The 20957-nt window shown below is 38.0% G+C and overlaps 1 protein-coding gene across 9 annotated transcripts in view; it reads left to right on the forward strand.

Annotated features, from left to right (window-relative positions):
• Window positions 1-20957, forward strand: part of CUX1 (cut like homeobox 1) — a 389353-nt gene that overhangs the window by 285799 nt on the left and 82597 nt on the right. For 7 of the 9 annotated variants that reach the window (XM_038375270.2, XM_038375268.2, XM_038375267.2 and 4 more), the window contains 4 exons: window positions 163-264; window positions 2972-3798; window positions 6295-6460; window positions 7087-7143. The exons of the other annotated variants lie outside the window; for them this stretch is intronic. In XM_038375270.2, the coding sequence (XP_038231198.1) occupies window positions 163-264; window positions 2972-3798; window positions 6295-6460; window positions 7087-7143 (1152 nt within the window). The remainder of the gene's footprint in view (window positions 1-162; window positions 265-2971; window positions 3799-6294; window positions 6461-7086; window positions 7144-20957) is intronic. 9 annotated transcript variants of the gene reach the window in all.

The raw sequence follows: 20957 nt of genomic DNA on the forward strand, positions 1-20957 counted from the left end.
AATGGAGTTTCCAGTACTAGTGAAGGTCAATAAATCTTAAAATCCTCCCAATGAGTGCTTACAAGCACCTCTGCAAACTGTTCTCGGAATGAATTGCAGGCGTTACACTCAGTGTTTGCTAAAAAGATTGTTTAACATCATTAGTTTCCTTCTACTCTTCAGGTAACATCACCACAAGAATCCGAACCACAGAGACTGGGTCTGATGAAGCCATCAAATCCATTCTAGAACAAGCCAAAAGGGAGCTGCAAGTACAGAAAACAGGTACAGGCTCACTTTGTCTCTTGTTCCTTTTACTTCATAATTTAATTAAAACAATTATCATGAGCTTTCTGGTTAATTATGTTCTTAAAATCTTGAACATATTTTTGCAGAGCTGTTTCTTTGGAGTGTGGAGGGGTTCATGTACATAATATATTATTATTACTTTATATCCTTAGTGCTAGATAGAACCTTGAGAAAAAGTCACAATTCCTCTCCTGCCCCTGCCTTGCTCGGGGGGGGGGAGGCGGGGAGGGAGTAAATTGTGACACCCTTTACATTGCATCGCATACTTTCTCCCTTGCATTGATCCACGTCTTCTGGCAAGCATGCTGAATGGCAGAGCCAGGCCTCAGCCATTTCTGCAGCTTACTCACAAGATGGGGAATACTGGTCTCACAGCCCCTGCTCTTCTTTTCCCCACATCTGACCAAACAGCAAAAGATCCACCATGGTTGATAATTTAATCCATTTTACTCCCCTGCATGCCTGTGTTGGGGCCAGTCATGAGTTAGCCCTTAATTAGTATGTTCTCACCACACTATATTTCTCATGAATTGGGATTATAACATAATCATTCCTTTCAGAGTAGCAGCCATGTTAGTCTGTGTTCGCAAAAAGAAAAGGAGTACTTGTGGCACCTTAGAGACTAACAAATTTATTTGAGCATAAGCTTTCGTGAGCTATAGCTCACTTCATCGGATGCATTCAGTGGGTGTGGGGGGGAGAGAATCATTCCTGAACCTGACTTTTACAGGGCTTTATTTCATGGTGTAAATTGTTCCTTGGATCTTATTTGCTTTCCATTTTCTGATTTTAAAAATGCGCTTCAAAATGGTCATGCCAGTTCAAACAGTGTTTCCTTTTCCAATGCATCTCTCCAGGTTATCTTCCCACTGTGTAATTTTCCATGCATTCGACAGCTATCAAAACTTTCTACCTAATTCTCCAATCCTGCATATTCACTTAAGGAGCTGGCACTGCACTAGAAAGTGCTTTGCATTAAATTTCATTTTTAGAAATAAATGTTGGTTTATTACTTTGGATATTCAGCTTTGAAATTAAAACAAATCACATGGCAAAAAATATCTGCAGGAGTAATGGAAAGATGTTTTTAATAAACGGAACAAGTTACTAGGTGTCTAAATGTGGAATAGATACAGTAATTTAAAACAGATTAATTACTATATTCTTCTGCAACACACTTCATATGAAGAAAAGGAGTACTTGTGGCACCTTAGAGACTAACAAATTTATTAGAGCATAAGCTTTCGTGAGCTACAGCTCACTTCATCGGATGTATCCGATGAAGTGAGCTGTAGCTCACGAAAGCTTATGCTCTAATAAATTTTAGTCTCTAAGGTGCCACAAGTACTCCTTTTCTTTTTGCGAATACAGACTAACACGGCTGCTACTCTGAAACACTTCATATGAGGATCTCAAAGTGCTTTGCAGACATTAATTAATTAAGCCTAAAACTTCCTATGAGAGAAATAGTTAGATAAAGCAGAAGAGACATCCCTGTTGACTTTTTTCCCTTGTCCTTATTTCTGATTTATTTTGTGGGGCATGAAGGAGAAGGGAGAGAGGGTAGCAGAATGAAAACATGCATAGCTGACACAAAGTATTATTATAGGATAATATACATAATTATATTAACCCTATTTATTTTCATTTGTGGCCGCTTCTTAAAGTGCACAGCTCCCTTAGTCAGATCAGGTGCATCACATTGCCCAACCTCCATAATGGGATTTTTAAGCCTTGGAATTCATCTTCAGCTAAAGTCTCAGTGGAGACTGCTATAAATCCAAATGCAGGACCACCTTACCAAATCTCCTGACCCTGCAGAAGAGTACATTTGGACTCTCCTCTGGAATTCCAACCTCTGCTGCCACATATATTGGCTGAAGAAGGCCATATCAGCACTGATTCATCACTAAAACCCTTCAGTTGGACTCTGTGTCTCTTCTTTGATGCCCATTAGCTCTATACAGGGTAGAGATCAAGAGTTCTTCCTAGAGCTTCTGCTTGGCAATGCAGACCACTATGACTGGACATCACACTTATTTTTGAAAGCTGTTGAATAATCATGTTCTTTTTAATGACATTTCATTCAGTGGTTTGGAAAAAGAGAGAAAGCTGAGTAGTCAGGGAAAGAAAGGAATTAAGTTTGTTGTAAAAGTCCTTGAGTTTTCAAATTTCCAATTCTGTTTTGGGTAGTAGAAGGATTAACCATATCAGATTATTTTTGTTGTAACAGGACACTAGCAGTGCAGCTCGTGACCTGGACTTTATTTGTGCATGATTCATTTGGAGGAGATAGAGAACCAAATGCTTAAGTAAATGTAGCTGGGATCATGAAGTGTTAATGTCACTTTTGGGGAAGTATACGTTTTGCAGGGGAGGGGAGAGGGAAATAGGGCCAGTTTTTCAAAGCTATATATTTGCAAATGTTTGCAACACATATCAGTTATACATATGCAGTTTGTGTGTGTGTGCGCATGTGTGGCTGCAAATATTTTTCAGGGCCTAACTTTGAAAATTATCTTCTTTGATTAGAGAAAATCAGATTTTATATTTGTAAAAATCTACTGCAGACCGTCTATTCCCTCACAGGTTTGTTGGGAAACATTTATAGTGACAGTGAAGTTAGAAGAATGTGTATATTATATAAAAAGTGTTACATTTCATCGTTGGTTTGTTTTCACAGCTGAGCCGGCTCAGCCACCTTCTGCATCTAGCAGTGGCAATTCTGATGAGGCCATTCGATCCATTCTGCAACAAGCCCGACGTGAAATGGAAGCACAGCAAGCTGCCCTTGAACCTGCCTTAAAAACAACACCTTTGTCTCAAGCCGACATTTCCATCTTGTCTCCAAAACTACTGTCTACACCTGCCATGTCTTCAGTTTCCAGTTATTCTCCATTGGCCTTGTCACTGAAGAAACATTCAACTGTCATGGATTCTAATATATCTGCATTGCAGAACCTCTCTGGGCTAAAAAAAGAGCACCAAGAAACACCAGTTTTAGAGCTTCATGGAATGGCTGATCCTGCACAGGGTATGCTGAGGCATGTTAAAAATGAATTGGGACGTGGTAGTGTTTGGAAGGACCATTGGTGGAACACTGTTCAGCATGACAGAAGAAATACCACTCTTTCTGAAGATACAAAGGTTGAGGAAGCCAGCAGTGCAAAAGAAAAGGTCAGCAACCAGACAAGGTCAGATCGTAGCCAACTCCAGGGACCATCCTCTTCAGAATACTGGAAGGAGTGGCCAAATGCTGAATCTCCATATTCCCAGAGCTCTGAATTGAGCGTTACTGGGGCAAGCCGCAGTGAGACACCACAAAATAGCCCCCTTCCTTCCTCTCCTATTGTACCTATATCAAAGCCATCCAAACCCTCAGTTCCTCCATTGACACCTGAACAGTATGAGATTTACATGTACCAGGAAGTGGATACAATAGAACTAACTCGTCAGGTCAAAGAAAAGCTAGCAAAGAATGGCATCTGCCAAAGGATCTTTGGGGAAAAGGTAAAGAACTGATTTTTCATTACACTAACACTTTAAACATGTAGTGCTATATTCTTATGTATAGGGATGGGAATCTGCCACATAAAGGCGCAACATTTCTTTTTCATTCAATAGTTACAAAATACATTTACAAGTGAAAGGTATGAGTCGTTGCATAGATTTTCTAGCTTCTAATTTCTATACGAAAAGCTTCTTCAATAGCTTACAGTAAGAACACATAGCTAATTTCTTCTTTTCACAGTTCAGGGCAACTGCATGTGTATTCCCACTCTGTGGTCCACCAAGAACACCCACTTAACAGTTTCTGGCTCCCAATCATCACCTTTTGGGCACAGTTCCCGTACTTCGCTGTAATATTCTCAGCAAGCCAGGCTACCTAAACAGGCCAGGGTCTCCACTTCCCTTTCTCTGTAAAGGTTATGAACATGTATATAATTGCCTGTAGTTACAAGTTACTACACAGCTCTTTATAATCAAGCACATTTATTCTTAAGATGCAAGCACTTCAGAAAAAAAAAACATAATAAAACAGTAAAAGTTCCTCTGTGCTAACCAGAGGTCACCTATCAGTCTTATGAGGGCTTAGTAGGTCTGTCCCTTCTAATCCTTCCACAAAGATTGCCCTCCCACAGGTAGACAGATGGTCCTGAGTCAGTTTAAACTCAGGCTGTTTATCAAAAAGTTCTTTCTTTGTCTGTTGGTCTCTGGGGAATCTAGTTTGAGCTATTATGTGCAAGCTTCCCCAGGAGACTTTACTTACCTATTGGGGTGGTGGGGAGGGGAAAATGACAATCTGGCTGATTGAATTCCTGGAGGAGCTGTGGTAGCCCTGTCCCATGAAGCAGAACACAGTCATATATATAAACTATTAATTTAAAACAAATGGACCCCAACAATATTGCATGTGGTTGTAATATCTGTCACACTCCTCAACTACATTCATTTTAAGTTGGAACATATATTGAGACATTAATGCAGTGGTCCCCAAACTATGGGGCAGCTTCAGCCCATTGCCACAGCCCCAACCTTGGCCCCTGGCCACGGCTCCGTTCCTGGCTCCAGACCCGACCCCCCGAGGGAGCTGCGGCTCTGGCTTCTGGGGGAAGTGGGGTGTGTGGACTGGATGGGAGGGTGACCCTGAAAAGTTTGGGGACCACTGTGCTAAAGTGAACTCATGGAATATTTGAGTAATATCCTTGCAACCGATTTTTGTAAATGAAGGTTAAGGGACTCTGGAAACCTGAAATTTCTTGTTTAATATTTAAAAATAATATAAGGGGATTTGCAAAAAGAAAAGGAGTACTTGTGGCACCTTAGAGACTAACAAATTTATTTGAGCATAAGCTTTCGTGAGCTACAGCTCACTACATCGGATGCATCAAGGTGCCACAAGTACTCCTTTTCTTTTTGCGAATACAGACTAACACGGCTGCTACTCTGAAACCTGTCGTAAGGGGATTTGGAACTCTCTCTGCTCTTCAGTCTTATATTTTTAGTTAAGAATTCTTTATATAGTCATTGCTTAGCCCTTAAGTGTCCAGCCTCCCAGTTAGCATTAGTATCTTTTTTTTAAGTGAGCCCTTGGTGATGCATATACGTGTTGTATAATGTAGCATTCTGAAGCTACAACGCTCAGAGTTCTAATGGTCTCAGATCCCATAGCTCGGCAGAGTCAGGCTGGGTCATTACTTGGATGGAAGACCACCAAGGGAACATCTAAAGCTACAAGAAGTGGTGTTGGTGATGCAGCAGGTGGCTCTGATTTGTTACTGAATCAATGTCCCAGCAGGATACTAGGTACATCATGCTACTACAAGTACCATGTTTCAAATAGGACGTAAAATTAAGAGCTTGACCACTTGGGGTCATTAGATATTCCATGGAGCTTTCCTAAAACAATGGATGTTAAACTCAAGTGTCCTGGCTGAATTCCAGGTCAGCTAATTGCATTCTGCCTATCTACATTCCTCCTGTAGTTTTAATTGTCTACACTTCCTCTCTTAAACTATTGTGTAGAGTTGCAATTCATTGTTGAAGATAAGCTAACGTGTACAAAACGAAGCTGTTAAAGATTCAAGTGATTAGCACAATTGATGGGTAAATTTGAAAGTTTCAGGTATGTTTATTTTGAAACAAAATACATGAAAATTGTTTCCTGTTTTTATTTACCTGCTAGGACCCGGTCTCTTTGATTCTCCAGTTAGAACTGATGACATTACATTATACAGTGTATAATGTAGCTCCCTGTGCTCTTGTAGGTGTTTTCTCCTGCAGGAAGAACACATACTCCTTCCTGAACTCAATATTTATACACACACACACACTTCCATTTACTTATAAAATGTGCATTTGTATCTGAAGGCTCTCCATGTGCTTTCTGGTTAATGATTAATATACATATGACATGAGCAACATCCTGGTAGGAAGTATATCACAGTAGTTACCCACCCCTAAATAAAATGTGCTAATTTGCCATTCTTGGTTGCTTCACTTCAGGTGTTGGGCCTATCCCAAGGGAGTGTCAGTGACATGCTCTCCAGGCCAAAGCCATGGAGTAAATTGACGCAAAAAGGCAGAGAACCATTTATTCGCATGCAGCTCTGGTTGAATGGTGAGCTGGGACAGTGTGTCCTGCCTGCACAAGGACAGCAACAAGGACAAGGTAATTAAAATTCCACTATGTTGTTGGCATTGACGGAGAAGAATTATTTTTAAATTGCAGTAAGCGAGAGTTTTTTCTTAAGTTAGCTCTGCCATTTGTGTAAGTAGAATTTCCCACCTCAGCTTCGCAACCTGTTGTTAAGGGACTCACCGGGATTTTACATAGAAGGATTAGTTTCTGCTTAAGTCGTAAGCAAGAGATGCTGAGTTACCAATTAAGATAGTGGTGTTTTTGCATAAATACAGGATATAAATCAAGAAACTTTGGATAAATGTCTAGAAAAATGTGAAAGTTAAATTCAGTCACATTTTAATAGGAATTACTTGTTTCTAAAGTTCTCTGAAGAATTTTGATCCATGTAACCAGATAAAAGAATTAAGTTTTAAAGAGGGAAGTGGTGGTTGTAATTCTGTTTTTTACCATTGTTTTTATTATGCTGTTTAGAAGTACCAAATATCTAGTGGTTGTTTTTAGTAATACCAAGGCAGATTTTGCCCTCACTTGGTTGTAACTGAGATCAACATTTGACTAATTGTTAAATCTATTTAGAATTGGATTTATTGCCTGGTTTGGGGGATTGGGAGTCTCCTTTATTGTTCCCTGATTTATTGTTCTCTCTTACTTAGTCCTCCACTCGGTGACATCACTGCAGGATTCCCTACAGCAGGGATGTGCAAGCTCAGGTAATCAACTGGCTTCAAATGATTTGCTGTAAAGTAATTCACTACATTTTATTCGGTTTCTGCTGCCTTGATGCCCAAAGGATTCTTGTGTATTGTTGTTATAGCATGCAGGAGCACCTTAAGGGTTTTTTCATTAACAGTTAACTCCTCATCTCTCTGTGTTGCTATGGCAGATCTTGAAAATGCAAGCATTTAACAGAATACATTAGGCTGGAAGATTGTGATCTGAGATCATTTGCGCTGTATTTTTTTTTACCATAGTATATCAATTTGACAAGTAACAGTGGCTGTAAAACATAAGCGTTTCATTTGTAATATGATCTACATACCTCAACTCCCTTATTTGTTGGTATATTTTTTTCACCCTCAGCTGTGGTTCTAAATCAGCTTTTCTAATTTAAAGTTGAGGAAGATTGCTAAATATGCAGCTCACCCTCCACCCCTTCACTAAAACACAACAGAGATGTGTGAAAAATGCAAGTGAATTGCTTAAAGATGTTTCTGACGATGACCATTACAGTAGGGAGCCCAAGTATAAAACAGCTGTCTTCCTGCTGCTTGATACCAAATTCTACCCACACACACTATGTAACCAGTTATACAGTTAACTGATGTAAGCCATTTATACTGTATCCAGGCTAGAGAAATAATTGTATTCTGTGGTTGCAAGATGATCAGGTGCTATAAATGAGAGAATTACATCAGTTCAGAATGGAAAGGAGAAGGACCTGTTAGGTCATCTTGTCCATCTCCTTGCAGTTGCAACACAGTACCTTTTGCTAATAATTTGTCCAGTTTAGGTAAAATGTCCTAAATAATGGGGCTTCTACCATTTCCCTTACTATGAGACTCTTACAGTGAGATGTATTAGGTTGTAAAACAGAAGCGTTTCATTTGTAATATGACCTACATACCTCAACTGCCTTATTTGTTGGTATATTTTTTCACCCTCAGTTGCGGTTCTAAACTTATTCATTTCTCATATTGAGAAATTCTCTAAACTTTCCCCAGGAGTTAGATGAAAATGGAATGAATATAGGCAAAATGTCAGCGTTAAAATCCAACCATGAAAATAAAATCTTCATGAATAAAATTAGAAACAGTCTTTGCAATCACAGAGCTATTGTTACTTACTTACAAGTATTTAAAGAACCTAAATTTCCTGAGGCATTTTTACACTGCTGCTCATGAAAGTATGCAATAGCTACTTTTCTGTAGCATTCATCTGACACAAGTCACAATTCTAATTTAAAAATATATGTAAACACTTAAGAAAACAGAAAATATATATAATACATTTAACAGGTCATTTAAAAATAGTAGGGTTTCAAATGGGAGGGAAGGGGAAAAGGCTATATTTTTATTATTAATCATTGTTCTGGTCTCTAACAGTTATTCAGAAAGGGTTGAAATACTGACCTACAGTATTGCAGTCTGATCAACTCATGGGTTCCCAGGAGGATAGCTAGTAGCTAACGGTTATTTCCTTCAGGAAGTTTAGATGAGTTAGTGTGAGGTTCTGCTCCACTGCTACACATCCCCATCTAGTCTGTCAGTTACTGCCTTGAGCTAATATTTTGCAATGTGCTAAGTTTTTATTAACTGACTGGAGCATATTATTGATTACCACCTTTATTCTTGCCTTAAAGGTGACCTGCAAATAGGGAAAAAAATGGGATTGTGTCCATGGCTTTCTTTTTATGATTAAAAATAAACACATCAATAAAGTTGTTTATTGTTAGAATTAGAAGTTCATTTCTTGTTTTCCCTTTTATATTTGTAGAACTAATAGGCTTATGACATCACATAACGAGAGTAAAGCATGATCAGATGAGAGGGGAAGGATAATCTGATCGTTTTGTTTGCCACCTATATTTTAATTCAAATGCCTAGCAAACGGTTGGTAGAAAAGCTGTGTTTGTGAAAGATTCAACATCCCACCCCTCTACTTGAGGGCTGTAAATGCTCCAACTCTAATTTGATTGTCCTTCAAGGAGTTTTCCAGCAAAACCAATGAAGTCAAGACATATTTAAAGTAAAAATCAAGGAGAATGTAACTTTTTTTTTTAACATTCAGGACTTTTCTGTATGATATAAGATCATAAATCTATATGGTTGTATATCATAAATAAACAAAAAAGGGTCCAAACCTTTAATACATTTAAGTATTTGCAAGAATAGCCTCTGATACCAAAATATAATCTGATACTCTTCTGTATTCTGTGTCTGTGAGCTTTAAGCATCAGTCTAGTAATCAAAAGATCCTTGCGCAAGTTCTGCTGAATACATTTTACACACAAATGATATCTGTACTTCCAGTGGTAAAAAAGAAATTCAGTATGTTCTTTCTAACATTTTCTTCATGTATCTTTCTACCTTTGCCTTTGTGTAAATCTGTCTTTTTAATGAGGTATGTGTCAACAACATGGACCAAACCATATGGAAAAAAACTCTAAATTAATGTCACCCAACTGCTTAGCATGTTTCTTTTTTTTTTTTATTTTAAATGAATTTGGCCCTTATTTAGGTGTATTTTTGATGGTCAAAGCTAAATTAGAATTAGAGAGTTTCAATAAATATTAGGACATGTGTATATGGTTGAGTGTTTTGAACACTTGTATTGTATGTAGCTCCTGTATTGGTTTTATTTGGATTGCTTTCTTTATTGACTTGCATAATCACAGGTTTCAGAGTAGCAGCCGTGTTAGTCTGTATTCGCAAAAAGAAAAGGAGTACTTGTGGCACCTTAGAGACTAACAAATTTATTAGAGCATAAGCTTTCGTGAGCTACAGCTCACTTCATCCGATGAAGTGAGCTGTAGCTCACGAAAGCTTATGCTCTAATAAATTTGTTAGTCTCTAAGGTGCCACAAGTACTCCTTTTCTTTTTTCTTTATTGAGTGTCTGTAAAACTTTACCAACAAAAGATACCATGGTCTTATGTACCAATTCTGTTGATTGTCTTGATATTCCCAAGAATATTGAATTTTTAATTCACTTCTGTATTTATCCTTTGTGAAGGTCATATAGTATCCACATACTACATTAAAGACTTGCATGTTTTTTGGTATGTGTTTCTGTTAAGGTCTTCATATGACTTAATGTGGAAATCTTCGTTTGTCAGTACAGCTGCGGGTGATCTCAGGGGATTTTGAATTTCCCTTTTGTTTGTCTTCCTTTCTGGGTATCATCCATCATTCCTAACTTCATGCTGTTTAGCAGTAGTAATGCTCATGGGAATTGAAGAAAGGATTATAGCTGCATAAAATGGGGAGCTAATCAAAGCTTGTTTTTTAAATCAAAATCTTGCTTGAGATAATTGCGTATCACCTAGTGATTTAAAAACCAAAGATTTACTGTATTTAAATCTACTGAAATATTACATAAAACATTTCCTTTCAAAATAAAAAAAAATCGTAACAACAAGGGATGATTAATCTTTATCATCCCTTGGGAAGGAAGTATGGAAAAATCCAAAGACAACTACAAAGTTTACTCCAGATCTGATGATAGTACTTGCATTGCAGAATGACAGGAAAGCCAAATATCTGACCTGTCTATCTCTATTCATACCATGCTCATTACTATGTTATCTTTCAATAACAAAAGCTATCAGGTAGTTAATTGTGGATTGGGTCAATCTCCCTATTATGCAGCAACAGAGTTATTTAGATATTGCTTACAGTCTTCTTTTAATTATTGTTGTGGGAAAACTAAGGCAAAGATATGAGTGTTACTCTTTTGTTCTGAAAGAGGTGAGATTCCGATCTCTTGAGGAAAGGAGTTTGATAGCCTCAAGCTGGACATGAAAAAAGCTCTATGCCCTTTCTCATGATTCTTACCTTTATTGTGCATGGCTTTTTAGTTGCAGAGGAGCACAACTGTTATAGGAGGTGTTCCAGTAGGTAGCTCAGGCCAATCTTTTGAGAACTTCTATAGTTAGACCCATGTGCTAATGTACATGGACATTGGTTCCTCTGCTCCTGAGACCATCCCAAATTTGGATTTTTTTTTAATTTGTGAAACGGGCTAATAACTCCTTGTAGCAAGAGATACTGGGTTCTGTGAGAATGCATTCTTGGTTAACAAAGTTGTTTATGGTTTGAAATGGTTCTGATGAATGTGACTTTATGGCCAATAAAATGGAGAAGAAAGGGGATCTCTTGACCTAAGAGTCATAAGACTAATGACAGGTTTCAGAGTAGCAGGCGTGAATTTCTTACACAAGTAGGTTAAATTCAGTTACTTATTTTAAACTTTGGTTACAGAGGCTAATAAAAATATTAATGCCATCTCTTATGAGCCAGATCAGTATAAAAATTTTAGTTAATTCCTTAAAGTGTATGGATGACTCAACAGAATCAAGCCTCTTGTGCTAACTCTAAAATGTAATTTGAATAGGCAAATTGGTTAAGTTTCCACATCATTTGTGCATACTGAGTTTGCAGCTCTAAAGTAATTGGCCCTGGTTTGTGTTGATTTCAAGCTGTGTTGATTTCAACTGGCACCTCACAAGGGCAGCTGCTATAATCTGTCTTATGTGTATGATTAAATTCTGTGCTATTTCTCTGATAATTTGGACCGTGAAAACCTTCCTGGTAACTTTTCTAGTATCAATAAAGCGAGGAGAATCACTATCCAATGCACTTTATTGGGACCTTGAAATGCAGTGCAAAGTCGGTATTAAAGTTGACTCTTAATATAACATGGACAGCATTGCTAGAACATTAGTTTCATTTGTTTCTTTTCTAGAATTCTTTTTAAGTCTGTTTTGCGTGCCTATAGCTCTGTGTGTGTGTATTATTGATGCTTAGTAAATAATTGATTTTATTGAAACTCTACCTGCTATTTTTTTCATAAACCCTTTAGCATAGGAGATGCCTTTATCATACAAATATTGATCTTTTTTTATGCATGTTAACCTAGAATTTCACCTGTTAAAACCCTTTCCCACTCATTTTTATTTTGGGTCCACATACACTAGGTAAACAATGGTCAAAACTTCTGCAACACAATTCCCTCCTCACTGTGGTCCTTACCTTACAGGTATAAAAGTGTGTTTGGCATTATAAAATCTGTAATTATGAGCACCAGCATTATAAGGAAAGATTCATTGTAGATGTAATGTAGTAACTTGGTGACAACACTCTTTCCCTATTTAAGTGGAGGAAAGGGAACTCGTGCAATACCCTGAAGCTGATCTTAATTTATTTTAAATAGTGAATGTGGGTCTATATCTTCATTTTTAGAAGAACTGCACACAATCCATTGCAACCTATATTTTTTCTTTTTTTGTCAGGCTGTGTGGACTCCATAAATCCACTGTCCTATGGTCTGAGCACAAGACTGGGAGCCAGGAACTCAGGCATTCTAAAACTTGTCTGTCACTGATTCCCTCAGTAAACTTGAGCAAGTCATATAGGCTCTCTCCCTCAGTTTCTCCATTTGTAAAAATTGAGATAATACCTACTTCACAGGATGCTTCTCATAATTAATTAGTGGGAAAGCTTGAAGATGAAAAGTTTAATTAGTTGTACTGTTACCACTGCTATTTTTGTCAGGTGGTTATGGAAAAGTACCAATTAGCACAATGTCAGTGCACTGAGATTTTTCTAGATCAGCATAGTGCTTACAGTTCTTTATTTAAGGGATTCTAATAGTCCAAAATTGTTGATGAAATCTTTGCTTCTGGAATAGTTTGCCTTAATTCATTAGATCAAATGTATTTTAAGATCAACCAAACCATGTGACCTCCTTGGTGCATATTCTTTCCAAGCTTAATTCAGAGTGAAGATCTGGTCTGTTAAATATGATAGACTACAAACACTGATTTCTCTCAATTTCTTTATATTCTTAATCATTCATCTATGTTTTTTCCCCATTCATCCCTTTTTTTTGGAGGGGATCTTCCCTCTGTCATAAGAGAGCCCCGATTCTCTGACCCTCCCTCTTTACAAACAGTCTGTGGATCCTACAGCCAGCTGCTAGCTCTAGGAGGAGCTGGATATGAAAGAATGATCTCATATTTTGAAAAACAGAATGTAAGAGTAACTGACCCTAAATCAGCAAGCAGCATTGACATAAAGGATGCCGTAGCATTTGTGTTGTGGTATCCAAAGGTCTGACAGCTTGGGAAGGGAGGGAGATAGGGCTATGGATGGTTTGGCAGCTGAGAAGAAGGGTCAGGCACCTTCCTCTATATTGAGAGGGAGACTGGAGGGCTTGGCAGCTGCAAAAGAGGTCAGGAAAGGTACTTATCACTAGGGATAAGGCATTTGTGTCTCAGTGATGGGAGGGTTTGTCTGCTGGCGAGGAGTCATGTTGGGTTTTTGGTTGCTTGAAGGGAAGTGAGGCACATGTCTCTTCATAGGAAGCTACAAGGGTTGGCTTCTGGGATTGGTCACATAAGAGTGCTTATCGGGGGGGAAAGAGGGTATTAATCTATTTCATCCTCTTGACTATGGTAATGGATACAGACAAACTACAAATTTAGGTTGCTTGGCAATTTAGTAAAATGCTGTTGAGGTGGGTGAGAATTACCTTGCTTTGACTGCATAAAACAGATAATGGACTGTTTCCTTCCTGAGTTACTGAATAGAAAGTGTATGCTCCAAATGTACAGGTCATTGCTTCCAATCCATAAGGAGGATACAGCTCTAAGGCAGGTATGTTTCCCAGGAACTAGTCTTAACATGAAGTAAACATTCTGTGGTGGAAAGTAACAGATTATACTTCTGACAAGTAATTAAATTAAGTCAGATTATACCTCTGATAAGTAAGGAGCAGTGTGTTGATTGATAAATATGTAAAATCATTTCCAAGACGAGAAAACTGAAAATTACTGGAAAATTAAGTATCCTCCAAGTTACCTTGTGGCTGTCCCTTTTGTTTCAGTGCAGAGAAAGAAAAGAAAAGATGTATGTGTCGAATTTAATTTGATAGATATTTGAGATTTTTTAAAATTTGTGAACAATCATCCAGAAGATTGTTCCTATGATTATTTTAATTCTGATGGAAACCATTTCTCTTCTAGGTTAACATTCCCCTACAGACCAAATATTGAAATATAATGCTACTGTGTGGGAACCAGAAAGTTAAATAGACTAGAAATCAAGTATAAAGAAAACTGAAACTGACTGGTCTATTTTTATTTTTCGAGCTGAGTGAAATGCAAAAATTAAACAAAGAATATAAATAAAGTGAATTTGATATTTAAAATTCTTACAGTTTTAATGATCAAAGGTGGTACTAATAATACATTTAATGAAATTTGTTTCTGAAAAAAAGTATTTGAAACCCTGTCCCCCTCTTTAAGAAGTGTATTCTACATCCAGAATAACATAACCGCCATTTGATAGCATTTTAAAGGCATGATCCTGAGAAATGCAGAGCACCAGCAAAATTCCTTTGGACATCAGTATTCTGCGCATCTCACGTCAGATACTAGGACAATGATACAAATACTCCTTTTTTAAAAAAAAAGTAATCTTTGTAATTTGTTCCTTCCACTTCTCCTTCCCCCATCCTAACGTTATAAAACATACCCTAGCTGCTGCTTTCTCCTAAAAAGCTTCATCAGATCCACCTCTCAGATACTTCTTCCACCACAGCATCCTCCTTTACACCTTTGCTTTCTAAGGAAATATTGGGATGTTTAAAAGTGATGGAAGCTGCCCCCTCCCACTCTCCATATTTTCACACAGATGAACAAGTAATTTGTTTAGTCTTAGTGTAACTTCAGTTTTGTTTTACATTTGTTTTTCTCCTTTTCTCTTTTGGAATTTATATCCTAAATATAGAGTAAGTTGGAACTAGCAGATGTTTCATTTGTCCTTTACAAGAGGACCAAAATTAGCCTGTCATTTGGCACCTAAATAAAGCAGCTAAACTGTCCTTTGTACGAACTTTATAATTACAGTCTATTGAAGTTGCAACATTTTATTTTGTTTACTGGTATTATGCAAGCAAGATCAGCACCTAAAAATCCATAAGACCTTGAGAGAGAGAGGATGAGCAGGAATGAACACAATTGTGTTTTTAAGCTCCTGTTTTGAGACAGTATTTTTCTTGAGAAGGTTTTTTGTTTTTGGTTTGTTTTAAAGGTAACTTGGAAATGCTCTAAAACTGCATATTGTAAAGGTAAAAAAAATCCAGTAAAAGGACAGCAATGGTTTCTCTAATTGTCAGAGAGAAAACTGCACAGAATGCCTGAGGCTGGGTTAGCAGTGGGACTCCCCAGGGGCAACAGAAAGATGTTATAATCAATTACCACATCATAACACTGATGTATGATAATTACTGAGTGTTCCTCCTGAGATAGTGCAGCATTTGGCTGGGATGCAGCTCTTTCATGGTCCACTGCCTGATTAATATGCAAATAATAGGTTGATTGCATGATGAATGCAGAAAATGAGTTCGCTGATAACATGAGCACCGAAGCGGGAAGATGATAAATTACTTTTACTGACTGTCCTACATTAAGTACCCTTTCTCAACAATTTTATCACAAATTAAGTAAAGCAGTATGGAGAGATTATGAGGATGTGTAAAATAATGTACCTTAATAGCTTTTATAATATTGTTGCGTATAATCTAAATGGCATTTTCTTTCAGTACTTTAGCCAGCACTCCTCCAGAACGGTTTTGTATTTAGTACAGTAACACGCAGGGACAGTCCATTCAGCCGCTTTCTGTTAAGATGAAGAGCAATCTGCTATATCAACATATATGACTGCTAATGGTTTGGCCTTTCTTATGAGAAAAAGAATCCAGATATTAGCCCCTCAAGTATCTTGCCCCTAGCAAATGAATGTCCACATTGTTTAGTGAGGGGGGAATATTCTTCAGTACAGAACAGGATGTACACTGGACATATGTATGCTGTTGCACCTGGTTTAAGCTGTATATCCAGGGGCAAATGAGGTTAAGACACTGAACACGTTCATAGAATTACCTGCATACTCTATCTAAGTTGGGTAAGAAGCTTGAGGTGGAGAGAGGACCAAATGAATATGATAGTGATAGCATGATGAGCTCTAGTCTCTAACCACCTGGTCATCGGCTGGAGCATCGGCAAAGATGTTACAATAATAACAAAGTTAGGACCTCTTAGAAGACTGAATTGGTGAAAAATTGTCATATAATGATTGATCTTTGCTTACAATAAGGCAGTTTAAACACTAGTTTTGTTTTTGGCATCTTGATAGGATGTTTTTATGACTGATATTTGTTTAATATTCAGGAACTCATTAATAAAGCTGTTCCTACACACAAGCTGCCTTAGTAATAAGGTTACTGAAGATAATTTTTAACAGTTACTGTATTCTTAAATCAATATGGATTTCTGAAAAAGTAGTGAGCTATGGCAACACAGAAAAATCAGGTTTTTAAAGAGGGCTTGGTGGTGTATAATGGTGTCTTAAAAAGCTGCTAGGATCCGAGTGTTAATTATATAAATTAAAATTTGATTTAACTTAAATAATCTTCTAAAATTATCTCAGCTGTGGTTCTAAAAACTGTGATTGTCTATATGCTAACACAAGCCCCCAGTTTTCTTCCCTATTTTTCAAAAAGTGCATTAATGTAATGATTATCTAGTCCATCCCTGGACCAGTTCAAGAGTGTTCCTTAAACTATATCTTTTAGAGTTTTGTCTAATCTTTTTTTTTAAAAAAGTGCCATCTAATTCCACAGGCTAATAGCACTGCCAAGAAGCTTTTCCTGGTAGCCTAAATTTCTCTTTTCTTAATTTTGTCCCATTACATCTAGTTCTACCCTTAATAGAAGCTTAAATATTGTAATTCTCTACATCCTTGATGTTTACACTGCCCATCATTGGTGAATACAGATATTCTCTTTAGGACCCCTCAACTCTGCAACTACAAGTGTAACTTTGTAACCAGTCAGAGGCTCAGTCTTCTTAACTTGTTACATATTATATGTTTTGGTTTATGTCAATAGTGCAGTGTCTCTTCCCTCACAGCCACGTTTGCATATTAATTCTTACTGTGCTGAAGAACTCTTTGTATCAGCACATCAGGGAGCACCTGGGCAGCTACACCATAGTGCATAGATTGCCTAGCAGACACGCCCACAGCGGGCTTGAGAAACAGATGACCAGCCAAACTAGTAGCACAGGATAGCCCCCACAGCAAAATACTTTGAAGAACCAATTATACAAGAAGGCAACCATGTGTCAGCCTAGGCCCCAGTAAGGATAAAACACTGTTAACTGCTGTAGGTGCTAACAAACTATTATCCATGCTGCATGTGGACACAAATCATGTTTGGAGCCAAGTATGCTTCTGGAGGGTTATACATTTGGTTTAAAGTCATAGGGTGGATAAAGCATTCTTTAGCCAATTAGATAAGCTATCTGTAAGTGAATAGCAGTGCATACCAACTCCCCCCTGTGGATCCTGTGGGTGTGAACTAAAAAGTACTTTAAAAGAACAGGAGTACTTGTGACACCTTAGAGACTAACAGATTTATTAGAGCATAAGCTTTTGTGGGCTACAACCCACTTCATCGGATGCATAGAATGGAACCTATAGTAAGAATACACACACACACACACACACGTACAGAGAAGGTAGAAGTTGCCGTACAAACTGTAAGAGGCTAATTTATTAAAATGAGCTATTATCAGCAGGAGAAAAAACACTTTTGTAGTGATAATCAAGATGGCCCATTTAGACAGTTGACAAGAAGGTGTGAGGATATTTAACATGGGGAAATAGATTCAATATGTGTAATGACCCAGCCATTCCCAGTCTCTATTCAAACCCAAGTTAATGGTCTCTAGCGTACTTGGCATACTGTGGGGCCATGCGGATACCTAACACCCCTCTTCTACTTGCGCTACACTGATGTCATCTTCATCATTTGGACCCATGGAAAAGAACCCTTGAGGAATTCCACCATGATTTCAACAATTTCCATCCCACCATCAACCTCAGCCTAGACCAATCCACACAAGCGGTCCATTTCCTGGACACTACTGTGCTAATAAGTGATGGTCACATAAACACCACCCTATACCGGAAACCTAGTGACCGCTATACTTACCTACATGCCTCTAGGTTCCATCCAGGACACACCAAGATACAACGCATTTGCTCCAATCCCTCAGACAGAGACAAACACCTACACGAGATCTCTATCAAGCATTCTGAAAACTACAATACCCACCTGCTGAAGTGAAAAAACAGATTGACAGAGCCAGAAGAGTACCCTGAACTCACCTATTACAGGACAGGCCCAACAAAAAAAAATAACAGAACACCACTAGCTGTCACCTTCAGCCCCCAACTAAAACCTCTCCAACTCATCATCAAGGATCTACAACCTATCCTGAAAAATGATCCCTCATTCCCACAGATCTTGGAGACAGGCCAGTCCTCACTTACAGACAGCCCAACCTGAAGCAAATACTCTCCAGCAACCGCACACCACGCAACAAAAACACTAACTTAGGAACCTATCCTTGCAACAAAGCCCGATGCCAACTCTGTCCACATATTTATTCAAGTGACACCACGATAGGACCTAATCACATTAGGCACGCCATCGGGCTCGTTCACCTGCACATCTACCAGTGTGATATGTCATCATGTGCCAGCAATGCCCCTCTGCCATGTACGTTGGCCAAACCGGACAGTCTCTATGCAAAAGAATAAATGCACACAAATCTGACATCAGGAATCATAACATTCAAAAACCGGTAGGAGAACACTTCAACCTCTTTGGCCGCTCAGTAAAAGATTTAAGGGTGTCAATTCTGCAACAGAAAAGCTTCAAAAACAGACTCCAACGAGAAATTGCTGATCTTGAATTAATATGCAAACTACTTACCATGAACTTGGGTTTGAATAGAGACTGGGAGTGGCTGGGTCATTACGCATATTGAATTTATTTCCCCATGTTAAGTATCCTCATACCTTCTTGTCAATTTTCTAAATGGGTCATCTTGATTATCACTACAAAAGTGTTTTTTCTCCTGCTGATAATAGCTCATCTTAATTAATTAGCCTCTTACAGCTTGTATGGCAACTTCCACCTTCTGTGTGTGTGTGTGTGTGTATCTATCTATCTTCTTACTATATGTTCCATTCTATGCATCCGATGAAGTGGGCTGTAGCCCACGAAAGCTTATGCTCTAATAAATTTGTTAGTCTCTAAGGTGCCATAAGTACTCCTGTTCTTTTTGTGGATATAGACTAAAACGGCTGCTGCTCTAAAAGGTACGTAGTTCACATTAACCTCGTCCTCTTTAAACAGACTACATTAATACAAACTTGGCACCTTTTCATTTGCACCTGCAGCATTCACACAGGAGAGTAACTGCGGAGCACCTGTATGCACACTGCTTAGTCTGAACTGTGGGGCAGTCTAGACATAAACTTGAACTTTTCTCACTGGTTACCAGTACCAGTGCTAGACAATGATAAAAGCATTTGTTTCGACTGAGCACTGACCTAACTGACATCTTTGCCACCCGATCACATTATAAATTAAGGCAGTTTGGGACTATATATCGATAAAGCTAGTATGGTAGAGACTAAGGAAGCAACGTTTTCTTCTCTGCTCTTGAAATACTATATTTAAAACTGCCTGCACCTGATCTACAATAGGGCCTTTACCACTGCTAACTCACTGTGAACTGCACCACTACTAGCAAACATCATTTAGTCAAAGGGAGTTCTGCAGGGACGTAATTTGTAGTAATATTGGGCACTATGGGTTGAATTTTCAAAAGTATCTAATCAAGTTAGATGCCCAGCTCCAATTAAAAGCCAATGGGAGTTGAGTACCTAACTCGAGGACTTTTGAAAGCCCACCCTATGTCAGGCCCTTCAGCTGCCATTTTGGTTGCTCTTTTCTGAACTCCATCTAGTTTTGCTACATATTTCAGGTGCCCACAGCTGAAAACTTGTATATAAATGTAAGTGTGGAATGAGCATAACATTGTGGAAAATGCAACATAAAATTGTGGCGAGATCGTATAATCCCTTGCCAATGCTCAGAAGTAACTTTATTCAAGTGGTCACAGCCTTTGGCCCTAATTCCGCAAACATTTCTGCACATGTGTAATCTTAGACACATTCATGAGCATGAGTATTTGCAGGGCAGGGGCCTAGGCTTTTTTTGTTTTCATTATGTAATTTTTGAATTATTGGTTAAAGGAATTAAATTGATTTTTTTTTTTCAAAAACACAAATATGGCAGAAGGGATTTTTTTTTTTCAGATTTTTTCTGTCACCCACAAAAATTCACCTCTGAGGCAAGATCAAGTCTGGAAAGTTTCAGACCTAAGAGTTTTTTTCAGTTCTAACATTCTTATTTATTTATTCAGTTATAAACACTACAACCACCACACAAGAATCATCCAGGGAAATCTATAATCTTAACAATAGTTGGCATTCACTACCATGAATTTATATACATACTTGCTTTACATTATTGTATGTGTCTGTCTCACGTATTTAGGCTCTGGAGAGGTGGCTTATTTTCACAAGCCATATTAATGTGCAAATTGTGACTAGGCAAGGTTCACTCGTTGAAAACAAATCCATTAAAACACTACCTCTGAGAAAATATTCAATGTTCATAAATCAGTACTATTAATTAGTCATAAGAGGGCTTTATTGTAGTATTGTGCCACAAATGCTTAGCTGATTTATTACTCATGTAGATCAAACTTGTGTTTCATTTCACCACTGATCACAAAAAACTCATTACTGTGTGAAGACATAAATTCCTATGCAGGAGTTAAAATCAGTGTAGAAAAATGGAGACCAAATTCTGCATGAAAT

The sequence above is a fragment of the Dermochelys coriacea genome, chromosome 17 (assembly GCF_009764565.3).
Source record: "Dermochelys coriacea isolate rDerCor1 chromosome 17, rDerCor1.pri.v4, whole genome shotgun sequence".
Taxonomy (NCBI): Eukaryota; Metazoa; Chordata; order Testudines; family Dermochelyidae; genus Dermochelys; species Dermochelys coriacea.